The sequence below is a fragment of the Chiloscyllium plagiosum genome, chromosome 25, assembly GCF_004010195.1.
Source record: "Chiloscyllium plagiosum isolate BGI_BamShark_2017 chromosome 25, ASM401019v2, whole genome shotgun sequence".
Taxonomy (NCBI): domain Eukaryota; kingdom Metazoa; phylum Chordata; class Chondrichthyes; order Orectolobiformes; family Hemiscylliidae; genus Chiloscyllium; species Chiloscyllium plagiosum.
The window spans coordinates 42,241,099-42,266,350 of NC_057734.1; the positions used below are offsets into that span (position 1 = coordinate 42,241,099).

Below are 25,252 nucleotides of genomic sequence, written 5' to 3' on the forward strand. Positions count from 1 at the left end.
TGTTGTCTACTACCTCGAGCAAAAACAAACAGCAGGAATGTGGGAGCCACCTCCAGGCTCCCCTCCAAGCTGCATATCATCTAATCTAGAAATATATTGCTGTTTTCTTCACTGTGGATGTGTGATCAGCACCTTCCCTGACTGAGCTGTTGCACTCTGATCATTGCCTTCAATACAAAAGAATTGCAGGATTCAGGAGGGTGACTCTGCATTACTTTCTCAAGGGCTGTTGGAGATGGCTAATAAATGTTGACATTGCCAGTGATGCCAATTGCTTGATTTCTTGAAATAAAAGGCTATTCACCAACCTAAATGTCTGAATCAGTGAGTAATGAAACTTTACAGACCAGGTAGGTTTGTACTGCATACTCACCTGATGGGGCAAAATGTTGTTTTTGATCTAGACTGGAGCAATATGAGAGTGTGTTGTTTAACTCTGTGTGGCATACGACACCAGGAGGATACTTGAACTCCCTTTTGGTGTGTGGAGTATGACTGACTATTCTGAGGCCCACTCTGAGTGAGTGGGCAGCACATGCTCCCCGCAACATCCAGCATGAGTATGTTTGAGAGAAGTGCCTGTGGTATGTGGATGTATGTGGGAGTGCAGTATTCTGTGTCTGGTTGGAGTTTTATGGCAACATCCTCAATTGTCAGATCTCTGGTGTATGGGCTGAGAGTGTGGGTTTCAGAGTTTCACTGGAATAACCTCTCTGATAAAGTGGCTTAGAATGTGCTGGACCTTCCTTGAGTGAGAGCAGTCCCTGGCTCTGCAGCACCATAACATCACACATCAGAATAAAAGCTAGAAAAGCAAAACACTTCTGTTAGGGGCAAAAAACATAATGATGTTTCTTCCCACATCTAAAACATAAATCATAGCATCATGGAATCATAGAGCTGTTCTGCATGGAAACAGACCTTTCAGTCCAACTCATGCATGCTGACCAGATATCCTGCATTAATGTAGTCCCATTTGCCAGTATTTGGCCCATATTCCTATAAACCCTATCTATTCATATACCCATCCAGATGCCTTTTAAATGGTTCCTAAATCTAAAAGCTTCTGCTCATTACTGTTAATGTTTTTTTTTCCCTTTTCCTTTGTCTGTGTGTGGTGATGTGGAGCAGCAGATTCTAGAAGTAAGTACCAATACTTTCTGCCTGATTCTTCAACCCCCTGTCAATCATTCTTCATTACTCGAATCGAATCCTTGACCCCCATCACTGAATTCAGGGACTGGCTGCCCCTCTGGACACACAAACACAGTAACCAACTCATCCACTGCATGTACAACTGAAGCTTCTTTTGACTGTGATCAGTTAGCATTTGAGAACTACAATTACAACCGACTGTAACATTGAGATTTGGGAGCTTCAGTTACAGCCAGTGGGGGTTTAGATTTCCCAGAAGATGTCTCTGTCAAACATTTTTTTTCAACCCCATGACTTTTCATTCTTTGTTTGGCTTGTTTTCACCGTGATCTAACCTCTTCCCTGTTGAGTTGTTTTTCTGTTCCTACCTTTTCAGTCCTACTGCTTTACTGTCTTTATTGACTGCACCTTCATGGCCCATGCCTTCTTTGTCCTCAACCACTCCCTGCCTCACTACTTTCACTGTATGTACTGTGCACCTTTCTGACAGCTACTTTTACCTCCATATCTCAGATAAAGGCACTTACAGAGCGAAAACGCGAACTGGAGCAACGCATCAGTGCAATGATTGAAGAGAATGAACTATTGCAGAGCACGATTGAGGACCTTCAAGACCGAGTGATGATGGCAGAGCGACAGAGCCATAACAAGGACTTACAGGTGAGAAGGAGCGGAGTATGGGTATGAGAAGGAGAGCTAACTCAAATAGGATGCTCAGTTGAGGAATGGGGTTAGAAACCTGCCCGGCGAAAGTACTGTGAATCTCCGTACCTTGAATAGAATTTATTACATTTAAATGAGAGTTATCAGCAGTAGTAGCCAAAGTCACTGAGTGAGTTAGTGGATTCATAATGGTTATGACCAAACCCAAGAAATAGCTATGGAGAAGGATGGAATTTTCCAGTGTAAGACTAGAGCAGGAAACTGAATCAGCAGGAGATAAGAATTGATGCCTGCTTTAGTGTGAGAAATATGGGAATAAAAATAGAGGAATTCATGAAGTGTTAGCCAATGAATCATCGATGAATCACAAATGACTTTTAATCTGAGAATTTCTGGTAAGGTCCTGTTTACCTTTAGCATTAAAACAGGGAAAATCTTGCAGATTCTTTTCAGTGCTCGAAAGCTTTCTGATGTGATACTTTGGCCATGGTTTTGCAAAGATGGGGGAATATTAGCCATTGGGGACAGGAGGAGTGAGGACAGACCTGGAAAGGAACAAAGCTGACACCAGACAGGGGAAGGGAATTTGGAGGAAGCATATGAAATGAAAATATGTCTGAAAATACCCAGCACATCGTGAGCAACCTTAATGACCAATGAAGGTTTACCTCAACAATATGCTTCACAACTGGCATTGATCATATAGTACTAAAGGCTCACAATAGTCTCAGACTCCTTTCGAGTTTTACAGACACATGGAACAGTAATGAGGTAGCTTCTTTGTGTGAATCATCAGATTGCCTGGTAGCTTTATTGTCTATTGGTTAAGCACTTACTCTTTTCTTTTATTGTTTAACTTTTCCAATTGGCTGTTTTCTATTTGTAGTATTCACCAATATAGTACATACAATTTTCCACCAGTTATTTTCTGCGAGAAAAGAAATCCTGAAGTAGCATTGTCTTGAGAGTAACTATTCAAAATGCAACAATTCGGAAAGAAACAGTTTCACTTGCACTTGGTTTCCCAACAATTTCTGGCCTTAGAATCTCAAACAGCCTGTGCACCATGAAGGGAACCCAATGCCCTACAGTCTTGAAAGAGTCTTCGAATCATACAGCACAGAAACAGACTCTTCGGTCCAACCAGTCCATGGCAAAGGTTGCCCCAAACTAAACTAGTCTCACCTGCCTGCTCCTGGTCCATATCCCTCCAAGCCTTTCCCATTCATGTACATATCCAAGTGTCTTTTAAATGTTGTAACTGTCCACATCCACCACTTCCTGAGGAAGTTCATTCCACATGGGCTCGGTGGTTGGCACTGCTGTCTCACGGCGTCAGGGACAAAGGTTAGATTCCAGCCTCGGGTGATTGTCTGTGTGGAGTTTACACATTCTGCCCGTGTCTGCGTTGGTTTCCTCTGGGTGCTCCTGTATCCGAGTCGAAGAGTGTGGTGCTGGAAAAGCACAGCCAGTCAGGCAGCATCTGAGGAGTAGGGGAATCGACGTTTCGAGCTTAAGCCCTTCATCAGAAGTGCTCCTGTATCCCCTCACAATCCAAAGATGTGCAGGTTAGGTGAATTGGCCATGCTAAATTACCCATAGTGTCCAGGGATGTGTAGGTTAGGTACATTAGTCGGGGAAATGTAAAGCAATAGGGACCGTGAATGGGTCTGGGTGGGATACTCCTTGGAGGGTTAGCGTGGACTTCTTGGGCCAAGTAGCCTGTTTCTATGCTGTAGGGATTTAATGATTCTATGACTCACATGCAAACCACCCTCTGTATAAAAGGTTTGGCCCTCATGTCTTTTTTCAGATCTCTCTCCTCTCACCTTAAAAATATACCCCCTACTCTTTAAATACCCCATCTTAGAGAAAAGGCACCTATCATTCACCTTATCTGTGCCCTACATGATTTTATAAACTTCTGTAAGATCACCTCTCAATCTCCTACACGCCAATGAAAAAAGCCCCAGCATAACCAGCTATTCTCTATAATTCAAACCTTCCATACCCTGTAAATCTGTTCTGAACCCTCTCCAGTTTAATAATATCCTTCCTATAACAGGGTGACCACTACTACAGAAGAGGCCTCACCAATGTCCTGTACAACCTCAACATGACTTCCTAACTTCTTTCACTTTTGCAAGTACTTTCCTAGTTTACATGTTTCTTTCTCAATCAAATGTTGTAAATAGCATTTAAAAATTAAAAATTTAAGAAGTGGTCCTGAAGAGATCCTCTCTCTTCATCCCATTGTGGCCTTGTCCATGCAACAAGCTGGGTATCATGAATGTCTCTGATCTCTGAAGCACCCTTCATCACGTTACTGCTCACTAGAAATATAAAACAAAACTTCTCAAACATATATTTTTAAAAAGTGTTAAAGTGAAGTTTAGAAAGACCTATGAAAAGTGAGTCGGAGAATTTATAATAGAATGTCGAGATGAGACATGAGGAGATATTTTGCATCAGCCTTCACTCTAGAGGATATGCGTAACATTTCAGAAGCAGTGATAAATCAGGAAATGGGAGGAACTCCAGAAACGTTTGATCACCAGGGAAGAGGAACTGAGGAAATTGTTGGAGCTGTGAGCTGATAGGTGTCTGGGTCCTGTTGGACTCCGTTCTTAGGCCATAACGTAAGTAGCTTGTGAGATAGTTGATGCATACACTTTTGATTTTTTTGAAACTTTCTTGACTCAGGGACAATCCCATTAGATTCAAAAGGAAAGGAGACAGAAAGCAGGAAACTACAGGCCAGTTAGCTTGACATCCAACATAGGGAAGATGTTAGAAGATATAGTTAAAGATGACATAGCAGGGCACTTTGAACTAATCTAAGTAATCAGGCATGGTTTTGTGAAAGAGAAATCATGTTTAACCAGTCTTTTTGAGTTCTTCGAGGAAGTAATCTTCTGTGGATAAAGGGAAATGATGGATGTACAGTATTTAGATTTTCAAAAGGACTTCAATAAAGTGCTGTATCAATGGTTTTTGCAAAAACAAATGCAAGCTCGTGGTGTAGGGGTAATAAATTGGCATAGGTAGATTGGCTGGCTAATAGGAAATCGGTTTAAATGGGTCATTTTCTAGTTGACAAGATGTAATGAGTCATGTGTCAGAGGAATTTGTCCTGGGCCCCAACATTTGCACTCTAATGACTTGGATGAAGAGACTAAAGCTAAATCTATCAGATGTACCAAGGTTGGTAGGAAAGTAAGTTGTGATGAGGGTATAAGGATGCCACAGTGGGATGTTGACAGGCGAAATGAGTGTGCAAAGATCTTTGTAGATGAAATTTAAAGTGGGAAAAATGTGAAATTGTCCACGGCAGGAACAATAAAAATGAAAACATATTATCAAAATGGTGAGAGATTACAGAGCTCTGAGATTCAGGGGGATCTGGGTGTTCTAAAGCATAGAAACATAGAAAATAGGAGTGGGTGAGAAGGCCATTCAGCCCTTTGAGCCTGCTGCCCCATTCATTATGATCATGGCTGATCATTCAACTCCTTAAACTGTGCCCGCATTTCCACCATAAATTTAATCCCTTTAGCCTCAACGTTTAGCCTATATCCAATTCTTTCTTGAAATCATAGTGTTTTGCACTCAACTGTTTGCAGAATTCCATAGGCTCACCACTGTCTAGGTAAAGAAATTTTTCTTCCAGTCAGTCCTAAATGGCATACCCTGTATTATTAAACCATGACTCCTGGTTCTGGATTCCCCCACCATTAGAAACATCCATCCAGCCTCTACTCTGTCTAGTTCCGTTAAAATTTTAGAGGTTTCTGTGAGATCCCTCGTCTGAACTCTAGCATAGAAACATAGAAAATAGGAGTGGATGAGAAGGCTATTCAGCTCTTTGAGTCTGCTGCCCCATTCATTATGATCATGGCTGACCATTCAATTCCTTAAACGGGGCGGCACCACGGTGGCACAGTGGTTAGCACTGCTGCCTCACAGCGCCAGAGACCCGGGTTCAATTCCCGCCTCAGGCAACCGTCTGTGTGGAGTTTGCACATTCTCCCCGTGTCTGCGTGGGTTTCCTCCGGGTGCTCTGGTTTCCACCCAGAGTCCAAAAATGTGGAGGTTAGGTGAATTGGCCATGCTAAATTGCCCGTAGTGTTAGGTGAAGGGGTAAATGTAGGGGAATGGGTCTGGGTGAGTTGCTCTTCGGAGGGTCCGTGTGGACTTGTTGGGCCGAAGGGCCTGTTTTCACACTAAGTAATCTAATCAAATACAATCCGAAATGATTCAACTCCTCTTTATGCATAACTCCTACCATCCTAGGAATCAGTCTAGAAACCTTTGCTGCACTCCCTATAGCAAGAGCTCCCTTCCTCAGATAAGGAGATCTGGACAGCACCCAATATTCCAGGAATGGTCTCAGTAAGGCCCAGTATAATTTCAACAAGGCATCCTTGCTCCTGTATTCAAATCCTCTTGCTAGAAATGCCAACATATCATTTGCTGCCTTTACCACCTGCTTCAGTGACTGGAGTGCAAGGACTTTCTCCTTCCTCAACGTATAGTCTTTCAGATAATTTGCCTTCCTGTTTTTGCTACCAAAGTGGATGACCTCCTATTTATCCACAGTTTATTGCATCTACACTGTATTTGCCTGCCCACTGACTTAGACTGTCCAAATCACAGTGCAACATCTCAGCATCTTCATTACAGCTCACACACTCTCTCAGCTTTGTCATCTACACATTTGGAGATATTACATTTAGCTCCCTCACCTAAATAATTAACATATATTCTGAGTAGCTGGGGTCCGAGCACCGACCCATGCAGTATCTGACTGACTGCTGTCTGTCATTTGGACAAAGGCCCATTTATTCCAACTTTGTTTCTTGTCTGCTGACCAGTTTTCTATCCATCTCGATACACTATCCCAATCCCATGCACTTTAATTTTACATTATAATCTATTATGTGGGTCTTTGTCAAAAGCCTTCTGAAAATCCAAATAAACTACAACCATGCCAAAGATAAGTTTGCAGGTACAACAAGCAAAGAAAGCTAATTGAATCTTATAATTTCTTGCGAGAGGAATTAAATACAGAAAGAATAAAGTTATGCTTCATTTGGGTATTGGTGAGGCCACATCTGGCGTACTATTATGATATTTGTCTCCTTATTTAAGGACATCAGCATGTTGGAAGTAGTTCATAGAAAGTTTATCAGGTTAATATCTAGAACAAGTGGTTACCTTATGATGATAGGCTAGTTTTCCCCTATTATTCCATACCTCCAGTCAGATCAGTTCTGCACTTTGATCTTCTGAACTAAGATCATATCTAGTTATTGCACAAAGGGCATCTTTGATTAATAGTGCTACCCTCCACCTTTACTGAGGTTCTTCCTCCTCTTGAATGCCAGATACCTTTCAATTTTCAGACCCAGCCCTTGTCATCCTGTAGCCGCATTCCTGTCATGACTATCAGATCACTTTATTAACTTCAGTCTGGCTTTTTTTTAAAAAAAAACTTTGATTGCTATGCACAGTTGGATGCAGAATCTTTAGTTTTGTGCTTTTGTTGTCTTCATAACCTCAGGTCCTGAATGTTGGTGTATTTTATGTTGATTTTCTCTGTCCTTCGTTTCCCATAATGCCACTTTGCTATCCTGCCTTGACTCCATCCTTTGATTTATTGCATTATTTAAGCTTGATCCCTGAGGACTTTTGTAGTTTGATTTTTTGCTATTATCAGACAATCCAAATTAATCTCAGCTTATCTTAAGGGTTGAGTATATAGTTTAAAAAGACATAAACAGAATATTAAATATAAATGCAAGTATAATTTTAATAACCAAGCAGACTTTAAATGAATGCAATCATCATAAAATACTAATTTAGTTGAATATAAAAATCCATTTCAACCAGAAAAATCTTGTAATATCTTGTTTAAAATGTAAATGTTCTTTTCAATATTTTGTAGTTCTATTAATTTTGTAAATAACACATGGGATTTGCTCATTAATGGTAAGAAAGTAAATGTTACAAGGCAATGAGTTTCATTAATTCAAGCAAATCAGAAATAAAAGTTGCTTTCAAAGTGAGTAAACCCTGACGATTAATGTTCTGTTTGAGATAACAGTTGCAAAGCCAAGGAAGATAAATGCAATGTTAGCCCAACAAGTGCCACTGGCACCCAATCAAACATTGAAGCCATAAACAGACTCGGTATATTTAATAATTTAAAGATGGTGAAAGGATTTAGTGAAAATTGATGTAATAATAAAAATTTGGATCATTAAGCTTGGAAGTGTGGTGCAAGTGAATCCAAATACCCCAAGCCTCATATGTGTAAGCACTGATGGCCACTTTAATTTGTATGTATTTTTTGTTTGTTTGTATGTTTGTTCGTATGAGCTGCCAGTCCAAGAAATGAAACAAATCAAAAGGATAGTCATTCTTTTAGTGAGTAGTAGAATATTGGGAAGGTCTTCCACATTGTTGAAGAGGTCCTGAAAAAAGATGAAAACAGCATGGGAAATTGGACTATTGGGTGTTCCTATGTTTTTAAATTTTACGTGTCGTTTAGTTTGTACTGCTTGTGAACACATAAATAATAGTTGGTATAATAGTTGAGAAAAAATGGCTGGCTGTTTTCTGGAGAATTGTTCACTAATATCTATGGAGTAATGGTAAGTACATGTCCAACATAAAAGCATTCTCATTTAAAATAATCTCATGGGATAACACATCAATTAATTTCATGAGGATTCAACAAAAATTCTTCATAAAATTAGAATTAGAATTTTGGGTGCAATAATATAAAAGGCTGCTGGAATTGTGGAGATTGGGCATGACCTATTTTCCAAAGGGAGATGAACACTAAAACATGGAGAGCTGGTTTATCCAGACAAAGCAAACCAAATTGCCAAAATAAAGGGTTGACTTCCAAATTATGTATGACCCATGTGGAGAGTCCAACCTGTGACTTTAGTCTTTAATGACAAAGAGGATTGATGAGGGCAGAGCAGTAGATGTGATCTATATGGGCTTCAGTAAAGCATTCGACAAGGTTCCCGAAGGGAGACTGATTAGCAAGGTTAGATCTCATGGAATACGGGGAGAACTAGCCAATGGTAAGGTCCTAGGGAGTGTTGCTGAACAAAGCGACCTTGGAGTGTAGGTTCATAGCTCCTTGAAAGTGGAGTCGCAGGTAGATAGGATAGTGAAGAAGGTGTTTTATATGCTTTCCTTTATTGGTCAGAGTATTAAGTACAGGAGTTGGAGGTCATGTTGTGGCTGTGCAGGACATTGGTTAGGCCACTGTTGGAATATTACGTGCAATTCTGGTCTCTTTCCTATCGGAAAGATGTTGTGAAACTTGAAAGGGCTCAGAAAAGATATACAAGGATGTTGCCAGGGTTGGAGGATCTGAGCTACAGGTAGAGGCTGAACAGGCTGGGGCTGTTTTCCCTGGAGCGTCGGAGGCTGAGGGGTGACCTTCCAGAGATTTACAAAATTATGAGGGCATGGATAGGATAAATAGACAAAGTCTTTTCCCTGGGGTTGGGGAGTCCAGAACTAGAGGGCATAGGTTTAGGGTGAGAGGGGAAAGATATAAAAGAGACCTAAGGGGCAACCTTTTCACACAGAGGGTGGTATGTGTATGGAATGAGCTGCCAGGGGATGTGGTGGAGGCTGGTACAATTGCAACATTTAAGAGGCATTTGGATGGGTATATGAATAGGAAGGGTTTGGAGGGATATGGGCCAGGTGCTGGCAGGTGGGACTAGATTGGGTTGGGATATCTGGTCGGCATGGTCGGGTTGGACTGAAGGGTCTGTTTCCATGCTGTACATCTCTATGGCTTTATGACTGTGTGACTGAGAACCACTTTGGTAAACTATCAGAAACATGCTACTTGAGAAAGCCATTGGATATGTGAGGTGAGACAAGTCTAACCATGATTGATTTCATTCCGATGTCTCCCCTTTATTCTTAAAGAAAGAACATCACTTGGATATCAAATGGAAAAAGTTTTGTAACCGGTCATTGCTTGAATCACCTGCTATGGTAGATCGAATGCTCAACTATAAACTGGAGCAGGTTCAGCTGGTTTTGGGAAAGGCACTGGTGAGGCCAGTCTGTAATAATATGTTTAGTAATGCCCGTTCTTATCAAAAAGAATATAGATTCATTAGGATCCAAGATTTAACAGTGAGAAATCTGAAACAGGAACAAAAAAATTGCTGGAAATACTCAGCAGGTCAGTCAGCATCTGTAAAGCGAAACAGAGTTAATGTTTCAAGGTGAGCTTTCATCAGCACTTACGATGGAAATGTAAGCGGTTTTAAGCCATGAGAAGAGGCGGCAATCTGAAAGAACAGAAAGGAAATCTCTGGTAAGATGGAGGGCAGGAGAGATTACTTCATAAAATATTTCATACACCAGAAACCAAGAGAGTGGGTAGGGTATAGTGAAGAAGTGGCGGTCTAGATGAGGTGTGAACAGAAATAAAGTATCCAACTAATTGCAGTATGAAGTGATTAAAAAAAGAAACAAGGCAGAGGGATTTGAAAATATGGACAGGAATTCAAAAAGCAATGCATTGCCACACTGGGCATGTCAATAGAGAGAATAGGTGAAAAGGCTTGCTGTATGTTCAGGTACATTCATTTGTGTTTTAGATGAGTTGAAGTTTACAGAGAATTCAAGATGGGAGGCCAGCCTGGAGTGCCTTGGCAATACCAGGTTTATGGTTAACAAACGTGTGACTGAAAATTTCAGCAGCAGGTGACCTGAGGCAGGGTCAAGACAGGTAATGTTATACAGGTTGAATAAAGTGGTCTTGGAGAGGATATGGAATAGGTAACTGTCACTCACATCTGCTTTGTCCAAAACTTTCACTGCCTCCTGCAGTTTTAATTTTAAAAAATGAAAAGCTTGCATTTATATAACATTTTTCATAGCCACCGGGACACCTCACAACATGTTCCAGTTGGTAAAGTACTTCTGAAGTAACTTCACCATTTTCATGTATGAAACACAAAATGTGTCTTAATTCATGTAAACTTTGAGAGATTGCAGTAAATCACATTGCAATGATAAATCTGAAAATTGCAGAATGTCATACTTGTTGCTCCATATCAATTGTGTGAAAGCCTATAACATGTCCGGAGGCATGCAATTGGCATGAAGATGTATTTGTTCCTCACACCTTGCCCTAATTCTGGGATAAGAGATAGTACAGTGCCTCCGAATTTCAAAGGTGGATCACTGACATGATTTGCTATTAACCAGGGTTGGCTGATCCGTTGTGTACTTGCAGGAGCAATATTTTTGTTCTGGTTTCATAGCTCCAGCAGAACCAGCTTGAACTCCATGAAGTACGAATGTCTCACCGACAGCTTCAAGTGAAAGTTGATGAAATGAATGAGGAGATGAGTCTACACAGTGTGAGCCCAACAAGTACATCACTGCTATCAGAAATTGAGCAGAGCATGGAAGCAGAAGAGCTGGAACAGGAGAGAGAACAGGTATACAAATGCACAACATTAACTCTATATGTTAACTGGATTTAACTGATGGTATGGAGCCTTAACTGAGGATTCACCTGTGCTGTTCGAAATTGTGACAAACTGAAACAGTGGCTGTTGGTTTATATTGTGTTTCTCTGAAGATAAATAAGTATAAAATTGCATATAAATTGGCTCCAATTACATCCATCACCACTTGCCTTCCTCGGTTATGACATGGTAGTAGAGAGTGGTTGTCTAAAGATGAAGATTGGAAACTAACAAAATTCAGACAGAAAATGAAAATCCACTGACGATTGTTGGAAATGTGAGAAAGCAAATGTAAGTTGTCAGAGTATGATAGCCTCTGATGTTCTGTAGACTGAACCATATGATCAGAGAATGTGGACATGGTTTACCTACCAGAAAGAAACGAGGCATGGCCACAGTGTTGTCACTTTCTACAGGAAATAAGATCAGAAATAAATGATGTTGAGATGGAATTAGATACTGATTAAGGTTTGGACTCTCTATTAGAGTTCTTGGACGAAATAATCAAAAGCAAGATATTGTGATAAACATTTATAAACCGTGGTCAGAATTTGATGGGTTTTGGAGAGCAGATACGAATGTACAAACATGGAGCAAGATGAGGCTATTCAGCTCATTGAGTGTGCTTTGCTATTGCATATGATTAGATCATCAGATGGCTTTTCCATAGAAGAGTTGAACTCGGATTTCACCAGTTTCCTCATTTCCCCTCCCCACCTTGTCTCAGTCTAATCCATCGAATTAAGCACCGCCTTCCTAACCTGCAATCTTCTTCCCGACCTCTCCGCCCCCACCCCAGTCTGACCTATCACCCTCACCTTGACCTCTTTCCACCTATCACATTTCCGACGCCCCTCCCCCAAGTCTCTCCTCCCTACCTTTTATCTTAGCCTGCTGGACAAACTTTCCTCATTCCTGAAGAAGGGCTTATGCCCGAAACGTCGATTCAATGCAAGAAAGCAATCTTGCATTGAATTGATGGATACAAGACATCAACTGTCTGTTGTTTGAGGAAAACAAATGCATGTGCAAAGAAAATTGTTGTATTGTTGAAGCAGGGAATCCCGTATTGTGATGCTTCATACAGAATATGGAAGTCTGCAATGATTTAATTTTGAAATGTTGATTGTACATGTGCAAACGTTAATCTCTATTTAAAGAGATAAGGAAATCTGTATATTGTATAAACTGTTTCCAGGTGTGAGTATCAAATGGGAATTCACTGACACTGCTATAAACAGGAGCATGCTGAGACTGTTGTATAGCTTGTTTTTAATGTGTATCTCACAAAATTAAATGCTTCTTGAAGTGCCTGAAATGTTGAGGGATGAATGTTGGCCAAGAAATCCAAAGTATTCCCAAGTGCATTTCAAATGGCATTCTTGGAATTTTTACGTCCACCCGAAAAGACAAAAGGGCCTCAGTTTAACTTTTCACTCAAAAGACTGCATGTCTGAGAGTGTTTACATACAGCATAAGCCATTGGAGATGCACTGGTGCAGTTTGTTCTAATTATCTAGGTCATAGTTTGTGTGTCTTAAAATACAAGTTATATGAAATAAAGGTTTAACTGTCAAAATTAAGGAAGAAATAGCAACTCTGTAGTAAATACAATTAAAACAAGCTAGGAGACTTTTATACTTAGATATTGGGAGTCAAAAAGTGCAGCAGTTCAGGCAGCATCCAAGAAACCGGAGAGTTGACGTTTCGGGCATAAGCCCTTCATCAGGAGTGCATTGGATGCTGCTCGGATGCTGCCTGACCTGCTATGCTTTTCCAGTGCCACACTTTTCAACTGACTCTCCAGCATCTGCAGTCCTCACTTTCTCCTCCTTAAGAGAATAGGCCGTGTTGAAATAAGATAGCTGGAAAGTTACATGGCAAAATAGCAGATGAGCACTCCTAGCTAAATTACTGGGGAATATGATATTTGGAATGTTCTCTCTAATGGATGATTTATTAATGTGGCTTCCCAGAATTCGGTAAGGCTTGGAATTAAAAGGCAGTTCATTTCCATTTTTACCTGGCGAGGCGTGCAGCTTAGTGAGATCCTTTGTTTTGAGTTTGTCCCTGTAAATGTAGTAAAGGCACAACTAGCTTGGGAAAAGAGCTAAGTGACCATGTCAGCTTTGGCTCTTGTGCAGTTTTATAGCTCCTTGACAGTCAAGAGATAATACCAGACCTGGACCTGAAGTAGAGTAAATGCTAGATCTGTTTCCTATAGTGTAGCCTGCCGATGGCCTTTGATATAAGTTAAACTTGGAAAGAGAAGAAATGACTGGAAAATTTGTTTACTTGAAAGCTGCAGGGATATGCCTATGGTAAGCCTCTCAGTGAAAGGCAGTGAATCTTGTTGCAGTGGAGGTATAATCATCTTGGTTGCACTTTGGAACCATGGCAGTGGGTTGTTGGAAGCCAAGGGTGCTCTGGATGTTTTAAATAATTGCTCAGAGGTCACTGAGAGGCCCAGGCTTAAACTGCGGAATCTAGAGTACAGAAAAGAAGAAATTGGAGGAGTCACTTGGCCAAAAGCTAATGGAAGAGCTTCCATAGAATCCTGTACCTTGGCAAATAGTTGAACACTGAAAAGAAATCAGATTGAATTCCAGAGAGCATTGGTACACTTTTGTGTTGCACCAGGAAAGAGAATGAACCTTGAAGATTTTATGTGATAAAGGAACTCCTCATGAGCAGGAATAGAAAGCAGAACTGAACTTCTGGTATTAGTCTTCATAAATTATCATGTTAAATTCATATTACTTACTTTGTTTAATTTGTATTTATATGTATGATAAGGTTTTTGTTTAATCATAGCATAGTTATGTCAGTTAATTGCATGGTGTTTGAATTTCTTCAAACGTTAATGACCTCTAACAGGATTGTAACAAACTTATCAATCTGTAAAGAAGGTGCAATGCTTACTGTATCAGAATAAGCATCACGAACATCAGATCAGAACTGCAATCTGTATATGTTGATGGTATAAGATTTTAATGAGCATACTTGATTTTGGAATTTTCAAGGTTAGTACTGTTCTGTTCCAAAACCAAAGGCTTGCTTGGGTTGCAGTGTTCCCTGAAGTACAAGTAGCAATTAGGAATGAGCAACTAATTGTTGAAGGTGAGAATCTAAAGGTAGTTATCTTAAAGGTTTGGAGAAGTTGCAGGAGGGAATTTTAATAGCTCCAAGGTAAAGTGGCTCCAGATATTGCCATTATGGTTTTTTATTTCTGGGTTGTCTTGCTATTGATGCTTCAAACCTTGTGATGAAGACATGTCTCTTGCTGTACTCTGTCTTCTGGTCCATATTTCCTTGATGGACTACATGTATAATGATACCTTATTCTGTCATTCCAGCTGCGAATAGAGCTCTGGGAGGCTTACTGCCAAGTACGCTCACTTTGCTCACACCTGAGAGGAAATGACATCACAGACTCTGCACTTTCCACCGACTCCTCTATGGATGAATCCTCTGACACCTCCTCTGCCAAAGATATCCCCACAGGGAGCCTTCACACAGCATTGCATGAGCTCAAACGCCTGATCCAGAACATTCTTGATGGAAATGAGTCTACGGTATGTTCATTTGTGCGATCTCAAATAGAATTCAGTGTATTACAGATATACATAACTGGGTAAACTCCAAGAAGAATCTGTCATATGTTACAAACTGTAATGAGCACCCTTTGAATTCAAATTCAATTTACTTCGCTCCTTTTAGTTTGAGGCTCCCACCAAAAATAGCTTTTTCTATAATGTTCATTTGGAAAAGAGCCTATGGACACTGATTTGAAGGATATTAGATAATTTCGCAATAACAACAAAATTTGCCTCCAATACTTAGCAGGTCATATAGTACCTGTGGAGAGACAATCAGAGTTAAGATTTTTGGTCATCGATCTTTCACTAGCACCAATAACAAGAACTCAAGAACAAGGATTACTTCTGCTCCTCCATCTCATGGTCTTAGAGTAAATGTCGACAACTGGGGGCAGCCCCTACATGTGACAAGTGAATTCTGACAAAAGATCATAGACTTGAAATATTAAATACTTCTTTCTCGGCAGCTGCTATCTGATCCCAGCATTTTCTGTTTCTAGTTCAGATTTCCATCATCCTCGGACTTTTGCTGCATGAGTGATTGCAGTTATTTGGGTACTTCTGGGACATAGCTGATCAGATGGAACACTGTGAATGACAGTATTATGATAATATCCTGTACTCAGTAACCTAGTAGATTAGCAGGCGGGGGTGCGGACAGAGGTTGGACTGGGTGGAGATGGATGGAGGTGCGGGGTTAGGGGAGCCGGGCTGGGAGTGGATGGGGTTGGGAGTGGGCCTCGCGTGTGGAGTGCTTTTGCCTAGTCTCCTGAATGGGGAGCAGACTTCACAGAAAACTCTGAGTCCCAGAGGAAATCAATTAACCAAATAATCAATTATCCAAACAAAATAGTGCCCGCCCATCTCATTCGGATAATTGAGGTTCCTCTGTACTTTAAATAGGAAGTATTCAATTCCTAAATATTAATTCTTTTTAACATTTTTACAAGCAGGGCATGTGATCATGCCAACTAATAAGGATAATATATCCCTCCTTCACAAAACATGATAACATTGGAGTTAAGTAATAAACATCAGCCCAAATATCTATTGCCAAATGAAATCAAATGATTAACCAAATGTCAGTTTTCCACCGTATTAATTCCACTACAGTTTTGTAAAACCCTGTTGTCCATGTGATTCCTAAATTTTACCCCATATTCTCTTTGGCAGGAGCTCCAGAATTAAAGGTAACAGTGGCTAAATTATATATCCTGGGGTGGGTTGAATTTCTGAATCCAACTGGTACCATGTTGTCACTTGACACTTGATGTTGTTGAAGATCAGGTAAATGAGTAGCCAGGGCGCATGTTCACAATCCAGTTGAGCAAAGCAGTCAGGCTCCTGAGACTGGACAGTGAAGGAGGAGGACTTCTAGCAGTGGCACATTGGCTTGACCATGGTTAGAGGTGGGCACTGTAGATGGGGGGCGCGGGGGAGGGGGGATGTCTGTGAGCAGAGAACGAGAGAGTACTTCCATTTTGAGGAGCCTTCTCAAAAGCTTTTTGGAGTTTTGTTCATTAAAAGGGGCACAACTTCCAGACTGGCACCATCATCATCAGCCCTTCCACTGGACAGCCAGCAGCTAAAGCCTTGACTGTGATATGTATGGAATACGCGGGAGTTAGAGCACTGCACCACCCTCCAGGAAGTCTGACTCCATCCCTTGGCCATGCTTGGCCTCAGTGTGCGATGGGATCAACCTGATGACTGGAAATTCATTGTCAGCTCTGCTGAGAGACCTTTGTTGGCCAGTTGATTGACCGACTAGCCAGCCCATCCATCAGAGCTCCCAGAATTAAAATGATCCGTAGGAAAGACATTTCCAGCACTCAGGCATGTTGATCAGTGGTGGGAAGTTGTGAACCATCTACCTTGGGTTCATTCTCGTCACATGATCTTTGCCATCTATCCCAACCTCTCCAGTATTGGCACGCAACATTTTTCCAGTGTTTCTGGGTACGTAGCATGTTCAAATCTGTATGTTATTTGATGTGCTTCAGTGCACATTTTAAATATAAACAGTGTTAACACTATTTTTGGCTATCCTGTGTCATAATAGAGCATTCCTGCGTCAGGAGTATCAAAACGTGACAAAGACACTTCCTGCCACATCAGTGTGAATTTTTTCTTTTTTTTTCTCTTGCCCCTACAATTTCCTGCAGCGGTACACAGTTTAGACAGTAATGTTGATTTATGCATCCATAGTGGACTTATGGATTTGGAACATTAGCCCAAGGATTACACTTCATGTTAGATGTACTGAATGTTAAGCTCTGTGCACTCCCACAAGGCTGGTTTTCATAAGGCTTTTACTCTCGTTGATCTTGTGTCTTTATAGGTAGTGCTGCTGAGAGTTGAAATGAATGCAATGAAAGAAGAGAGAGACAAGCTGAAGGTGACTTCTGAAGAAAAGGAACTAGACAAGCAGCTTCAGAAAGCTGTCAGCGCCCGGGATGAAGCCATAGCAAAGTAAGAACATAGAACATTACAACGCAGTACAGGCCCCCCAGCCCTCAATGTTACGCTGACCTGAAGCTTGTCTGATTTAGGGTGAAGGACTGAGAGAAATTTCTGGTCATGGTGGGCCTTGGTTAATTTTGTGGCTAAAAATTACCTCGCCTTCTATCTCACTCCCAACAGGAGGTTTTGCAGCATCTTTCATGCCACCCTCTTCCTCTCCCTCATCTCTGCCCCCTGAAAAGTACTTCAACGTTGTGAATTTAAATCATCCTTTTCCCAGCTGAGCTAGATTTGTGGTCTGAATAAATCCTTGAACGCATTCAATATATTTAGACAAATGCATATGAAAAGCTGTCACGCGGCACTTTGACATTTTGAATCTTCAATTTATTTTCTATGCCTAAATAATTGGATTTTTTTATGTATAGAAATCTTGCTGTTTGATTCGCCTCTCTGAAGGCATCTGTCTAGCTACAGGCCTAATGCAGACTTGAATATCTATGTAGCCCAGGTAAAAGAAGTGAAGATCGCAAGTGATGACAGACAGTCAGGAGAAATAGACTCCATGCTATTTGTACAAACTAATCTTCGAATGCATACACCACTCCACCTGCCCCACCCTATCACCCAACTCTCAAATCAATGATCAGCCTCTTGACATTCAAAATGTCTTTGAGAAAAGATTCAAACTTGAGGTGGAAACTCATGGGATCAGGGATGTTATAAATTGGATTATTAATTGACTGGGTAACTAATGAGCTATAAATGGTAGCAACTGAGCTCCAGGGACCAGTTCCTAAGCCCTGCCCTATATTTTAGTTATTAGAGCAGGGCTTGAAACATCATCGCACAGTGAGTGTGCAATATACACTGGGATTGGTGATTCTTATTTTTTTATCCTGATCTGATCTGGCCTACGTGTGACTCCAGACCCACACAATGTGGTTGAATCTTAACTGCCCTCTGGGGAATTAGGAATGGATGATAAATGCGGCCTAGCCAGCAATACCAACATGTCATGAAAATCTTTTTCTATTAAAAGGTATGCCCACATTCTATCAAAGAATAAAAATAACAGACAATAACTTCTTTGTTCCACTCTACGTGGTACCTAGGAACTACTTTTGTCTGATTATTGGAAATCTGGGAGCTGTTGAAACCAAATATACATGCAATCTTTGTATAGGAATACTGTGGAAAAGTGGGAACCTAACCTAAAAAATATGATGTGATTTCATTACAGATTGACCCAGGCATTTTAGTGTTAAACTGTTCCCTGAGCACCCTTCATCACCTGACTGAATCACTAAAATGTTTACTTTTGAAGATCAACGTATGAAATGATAATCCTGCTCTGATCTTCACTTGTCTTTCCTTTTTAAGTTCGTCCTTTTCTGTTTACCTTTGACATTATTCGGTTAACTGTTCATGTTCATCTCCTGTTTCTCCCTACAAAATGGACTGCACCCTGTAGATAAATCATTGAAAAATGCTTTCAGGACAGATTTAAAGCAATAATTGTCTGAAGCTTTGGGGAAGTGTGTGATGATTCCTGAGGAGATCTGTCAATTCCAGGGTTGAAGTTCAGGACTAGAGAGAGACAAACGTACAAACACGCACGCATACAAACATGCATGAACACACACCAAAGTACACTCGAGCATGCACACATATAGATACATGATGCTTACATATACACAGACACACACAATTATTTCTTGGTATTACGACAATCTTCCAAAGTTTTCAGATGATGTGATTGTTTAAAGCATTATAAACAAATGTCGAACTTCAAAAAGACTGACAAGTTGATGGAATGGGTGGACAAGTGGCAGATGAAATTAAACATAGAGCAGCATGAAATAATTCATTTTGGTAGGAAGAATATGAAGAGAGAATATTAAATTGAGGAACCTGGGTATGTATTTGCAGAAATCACTGAAGGTGGCAGAGCAGGTTAAGAATGCAGTTAATAAATCATAGAGTGAAAGAGCAATGCAGTTATGCTAGATTTGTTTACAACATTGATTCCGCCTCAACTAGGGATCAGATCCTATTCTGGGTGCCAAACCTTAGAAAAGATGTAAAATCATTAGAGACAGATTCACAAGAAGGTGAGGAACTTCAGTTAAGTAGGTAGAATGGAGAGGAGAAGTTTAAAGGGTCCATTCAGTTTAGATAGGGAAAAGTTGTTCCCACCATTTAGATAGATTGAGAACAAGAATGCCCAGATATTTATATCATGAATAGTCACAGGTGAGGTGCCAGAAGACTGGCTGACGTGGTGCCACTATTTAAGAAATGTGGTAAGGAAAAGCCAGGGAGCTATAGACCGGTGAGCCTGATGTTGGTGGTGGGCAAGTTGTTGGAGGGAATCCTGAGGGACAGGATGTACATGTATTTGGAAAGGCAAGAACTGATTAGGTATAGTCAACATGGCTTTGTGCGTGTGAAATCATGTCTCATAAACTTGATTGAGTTTTTTGAACAAGTAGAGGATTGATCAGGGGAGAGCAGTGGATGTGATCTTTATGGACTTCAGTAAAGTGATCGACAAGGTTCCCTATGGGAGACTGTTTAGCAAGCTTAGATCTCACTGAATACAGGGAGGACTAGCTATTTGGATACAGAATTGGCTCAAAGGTAGAAGATAGAGGGTGGTGGTGGAGGGTTGTTTTTCAGACTGGAGGCCTGTGACCAGTGGAATGCCACAAGGATTGATGCTGGGTCCACTACGTTTCATCATTTATATAAATGATTTGGATGTGAGCGTAAGAGGTAGAGTTAGTAAGTTTGCAGATGACACCAAAATTGGAGGTGTAGTGAACAACGAAGAAGGTTACCTCAGATAACAACAGGATCTTGACCAGATGAGCCAATGGACTGAGAAGTGGCAGATGGAGTTTAATTCAGATAAATGTGAGGTGCTGCATTTTGGAAAAACAAGTCTCAGCAGGACTTATACACTTAATGGTAAGGTCCTAGGGAGGGTTGCTGAACAAAGAGACCTTGGAGTGCACGTTCATAGCTCCTTGAAAGTGGAGTCGCAGGTAGATAGGATAGTGAAGAACGCATTTGGTATGCTTTTCTTTATTGGTCAGAGTATTGAGTACAGGAGTTGGGAGGTGATGTTGCGGCTGTACAGACCACTTTTGGAATACTGCTTGCAATTCTGGTGTCCTTCCTATCGGAAGGATATTGTGAAACCTGAAAGGGTTCAGAAAAGATTTTCAAGGGTGTTGCCAGGTTTGGAGGTTTTGAGCTATTGGGAGAGGCTAAATAGGCTGGGGCTGTGTTCCCTGGAGCATTGGAGGCTGGGTGGTAACCTTACAGAGATTGATAACAATATGAGGGGTGTGGATAGGGTAAATAGACAGAGTCTTTTTCCTGGGGTGGGGGAGTCCAGAACTAGAAGGCATAGGTTTACGGTGAGAGGGAAAAGATTAAAAGAGACCTAAAGGGCAACTTGTTCACTCAGAGGGTGGTGCGTGTATGGAATGAACTGCCAGAGGAAGTGGTAGAGGCTAGTACAATTGCAGCACTTAAAAGGCATCTGGATGGGTATATGAATAGGAGAGGTTTGGAGGGATGTGGGACTAGATTGGGTTAGGATATCTGGTTGGCATGGACGAGTTGGACCAAAGTGTCTGTTTCTGTACTGTATGTCTCTGTGACTAGATGACTCGCCTCGACGGGTGAAGCTCCAACAACACTCAAGAAGCTTGACACCATCAAAACAAAGCAGCCCGCTTGATTAGTGCCATATCCACAAGCATCCATTGCCTCCATCACCGAAGCTTAGTGGGAGCGGTGTGTACTATCCACAAGATGCACTGCAGAAACTCACCAAAGATTCTCAGACAGCACCTTCCAAACCCATGACCACTTCCATCTAGAAGGACAAGGGCAGCAGTTACATGGGAGTACCATCACCTGAGCACCTACAGCACATGGATTGTGGTTCAAGAGGGCAGTTCACCGTTGCCTTCTCCAGGACAACTAGGGACAGGCAATAAATGCTGGCCAGCCAGAGACGCCCATATCCCACAGTGAATAAATGTTTTGCAAAACAAAGTCTGTGTATTGTCCAGATTTCAAGTGTCATAGAGCCATACAGCATGGAAACAGACCCTTTGGTCCAATCAGCCCATATTGAACATAATCCCAAAGTAAACTAGCCCCACCTGTCTGCGCCTGGCCCATTTCCCTCCAAACCTTTCCTATTCATGTACATATCCAAATGTCTTTTAAACTTTGTAATTGCACCCACATCCACCACTTCTTCAGGAAGTTCATTCCATATGTACACCACCCTCTGTGTAAAAAAAAAAAAAAAAATTGTCTTTCATTTCTTTTTCAAATCTCTCTCCTCTCACTTTTAAAAATGTGTCCCCTTGAAATCCCCCATCCTCGGGGGGGGGGGGAAAAAACAGCTACCGTTAACTCTATCTGTACCTCTCATTATTTTATAAACTTCTATCAGGTCACCTCTCAACCTCCTACACTCCAGTGAAAAAAGTCCCAGCCTATCTAATCTTTCTTTATAACTCAAATCTTCCTTACCTGGCAGCCTCCTGGTAAATCTCTTCTGAAAGCTTAACAATATCCTACCTATAACTGAGTGACCAGAACTGGACACAGTACTCAATATCCTTAAACTTCCTTCATTAGATGCTTGATGTTTTATAGTATCAAAGAGATGCTTTGAATTTAGTGTTTTTACCCAATGTGTAGCAGTTGTGAAATAAGTTATGTGATAAGGCAGTTCAAGTGGACAAATCGAATAAGTTCAATAGATTAATGCATTTCTAGAGTTAGGAGATTTAGTGTAGTGTGAGAATTCTGGTAACTAGCCTTTGAAATCTATTACAAAGGGGTGTGCTTGCTGGCCATCTATTTCCTTAAAGTTTTTAGAATATTCTGAAACTGTCCCAGTGAGTCTGAACTGTTGTTTTGCCATTGGTGGAACAGATCTTCAAATAAGCCAGAACAAAGAAAGTTGACAAGATATCCATGAGCTGGTAAATAGGTTGGTGTTGGTCCTTTCAAATGTCCTGTTACATTTGTTTGCCATTTTAGAGAGCTGCCTCTTTTGCCTTTTGTTAAAAAGTGAAATTTGTACAGGTAAGGGATGATGTACAGACCTGATCTGTGGTGAAAACCCAAATTGGTCCTGGAATGCAACTTCCAGGATGAGATGTATGGCCTGAGGTTGGGTAAAGGCTAGGTGTGCAGCATTTCGCGGCCCCACAATCCATTCTGCTGCTCTTAGATTATATTTCTGCAAATTTTAGGCCTCTCTGCCATTTCATTTCAATTTCTGTGAAACTCTAGACAGCTACCTTTTGCTCATTAATCAAGATGGAGTGGGTGGTGTATCCCAACTGATCCAGTTCTTGTTCAATGGCCACGCGTGAATTTTATCGATGATATTGGATGGTGGCTTGGAATTAAAAAGTGGTTGATTTAACACATGCCAGTCCACAAACCTTGGCCTGAGGCTAACTCTAGTTTCCCTAATGTTGAATTTTACTGGTCTATGTGATTTAGTTTCCCATAGAGCAATGCATAATCTTCTGAAGCTCCTTCCAATGTGTGATATGGTTGGACATTAAATTATGACAATATAATGTAAAGATAATATTCTGTGTTTCTTTTTCAGGAAGAATGCAGTGGAAATGGAACTGGCCAAGTGTAAGATTGACATGATGTCACTCAACAGCCAACTCCTTGACGCAATCCAACAGAAACTCAACCTCTCTCAACAGCTAGAGGCCTGGCAGGTAGGTCAAAGGGCAGAGTGTTCCAGTACCAGCCTTAGCGGGGGCTCTTTTGAACCTAGTGATTTAAATTATTGTCACAGTTTGAATCTTAAACCAGGTCCTGATGAGGCTTCATTATTTCCACGTCATCTGGAGGAAAAGTTGCTTAAAAGGTGATGTGTTGCAATAGCGTTCTTTGCATCCAAAAATAAATATCTAACAATATTTCCTGGAATAACTAGGTTAGATATCTTTCTCACACGACAATCCCTTTTTCCACCTTTATGTATTTGGGAATATTGAGAGAATTTCACTGGTATATGCTGATCCTGTTAAGAGAGTCCTCAATGTAATTTCAGTTCATTCGGTTAACATGATGAATCTCTTACTTGTTACACTGACAATTGCCAAAAACCTCGTGAATTTGTCTTCGACTCCGCGTACCTTCTGATGTGAAATTTCAACCTCGGCTTTCTGAAAATCTAGGGGTTTTTGCCCTTTAAACATCTCCAGTTGACTATTTTTCAGTTATATCTTCTGTGATTTCTAGTAATCTGGGAGGTTCTACTCATAGTAAACCAGAATGATACCGCCTAAACACTGTCTACGCTTGTATAATACATGAACATTATGCTTTGAAGTGTTGAGTATTTTCCCCTCCACCAATGTTAGACCAGTCCAGCTCAGCTACCTTGATCTGGAATTGGGGTGATTAAATTTTGTGCTCATTAAGTCTAGGAAGGAATGAAATATTCCAACATATTTTTTAAAAATGGGACACATTAAGTGCAGGGTTACAGGGACAGGCTAAGGGGGTGGGATGGTCTTCTGAGGATCAGTGTAAACTCACTGTGCCGAATGGCCTGATTCCACACTACAGAGATTCTGAGTCTACTCCCCTAAGCCTAATGCTTTGAACTGAATTCAGTCAAAATTGCAACCAATTTGGAATGCTACATTTTGTATCTAAGGAAAGGAAAATTCAGAATGGGTGACATAGTGGGCAAAAGCCTGCTAAATAAAGATTAATGGGCAGTAAAATGTTGCAATAAGTCCGAATCCTGGTTTTTAATTCCAAAATACTTACTGCAATTACAATGTTTAGGCACTGAATCCCGAAGTTGCATAAATGAATATTGAAAACAGGAGACTAGAATGAACAAGTTTCTTCCATATATTATACAAAATATTATTTTATAATTAATAATGCCAACCACTAAATTTCTGATCACATCTGATCCTGAAAATTGTAAGTAAATACTTCAGGGTGTCAGGGATGTGGCCTGAAACCATTAAAAAGGGGATTCCCTTAAATGGATGCATTTGCATAGTCAGACACCTGATTTGATTTTTCTGGGATATTCTCAGTGTGCCACAGTAATTATAAACATGATCACCTTTGGATCCCTGTAGGGATCTGCAGAAGTACCTGTACTGTGGAAATTTCTATATGATAAAAGGAATACGCTGGGTAGATATGGGTATTTGAGGAGAGCAGTGTATGTTAGGAGCATTGTGGTTAGTGTAGCAGTGGTATTGCATTTCGCCCATGTAACACTTTAATAAATAATCCAACAAGGAAACGCTTTTGTTCTTGTTGCTTCAGAGTCTTGTGTTTTCTTCCCTCTTTTCCTTTCTGCTGCAGTTTGCTTCCTCAGGGCTTTTCACTATCTGGCTCCTCTGGTTTCTCATCTAGTGGCCTTTCCCAGCTACTGTACAAGCAGACTATTGTAAGCCCCCTCCTGCCTCTGAGGTGAGCTTTAATTGTCACATCTCACCCCATCTACTTGTTAGAATGTCTCCCCATTCCATCCATTCGTCATCTTTTGGCTATTCCTGAGTTTTGGAATGTTCCATTCTCACCAGGTACTCTTCAGCCATTTCCATGGGATGCAGCTGTGAGTGATGGGCAGAGTGAGCTTTGGCTTCTCAGATTAGCTGCAGATAGCTGTTGGGTTTTACAGGTCAGAAAATGCTTGGCAAGTGACCATCAGAATTATCTCCCATCATGCTTACTTTCAGACCTGATCAGCCTTATTCCCACTGCACTGAAACCTGATGTATTTGTTGTGATATTCAT

The 25,252-nt window shown here is 40.9% G+C and overlaps 1 protein-coding gene across 4 annotated transcripts in view; it reads left to right on the forward strand.

The window, feature by feature from the left end:
- Positions 1-25,252, forward strand: part of bicdl1 (BICD family like cargo adaptor 1) — an 86,538-nt gene that overhangs the window by 55,187 nt on the left and 6,099 nt on the right. Inside the window, exons 4-10 of one of the 4 annotated variants that reach the window (XR_006315418.1) lie at positions 1,132-1,143; positions 1,669-1,815; positions 11,139-11,318; positions 14,705-14,923; positions 17,289-17,419; positions 23,073-23,193; positions 24,818-24,925. Coding sequence is in view for 3 of the 4 variants with exons in the window: in XM_043715977.1 (XP_043571912.1) it covers positions 1,132-1,143; positions 1,669-1,815; positions 11,139-11,318; positions 14,705-14,923; positions 17,289-17,419; positions 23,073-23,193 (810 nt within the window). In the remaining variant the exon portion in view is untranslated. The remainder of the gene's footprint in view (positions 1-1,131; positions 1,144-1,668; positions 1,816-11,138; positions 11,319-14,704; positions 14,924-17,288; positions 17,420-23,072; positions 23,194-24,817; positions 24,926-25,252) is intronic. The other 3 variants (XM_043715977.1, XM_043715978.1, XM_043715979.1) reach the window with 3 other exon arrangements.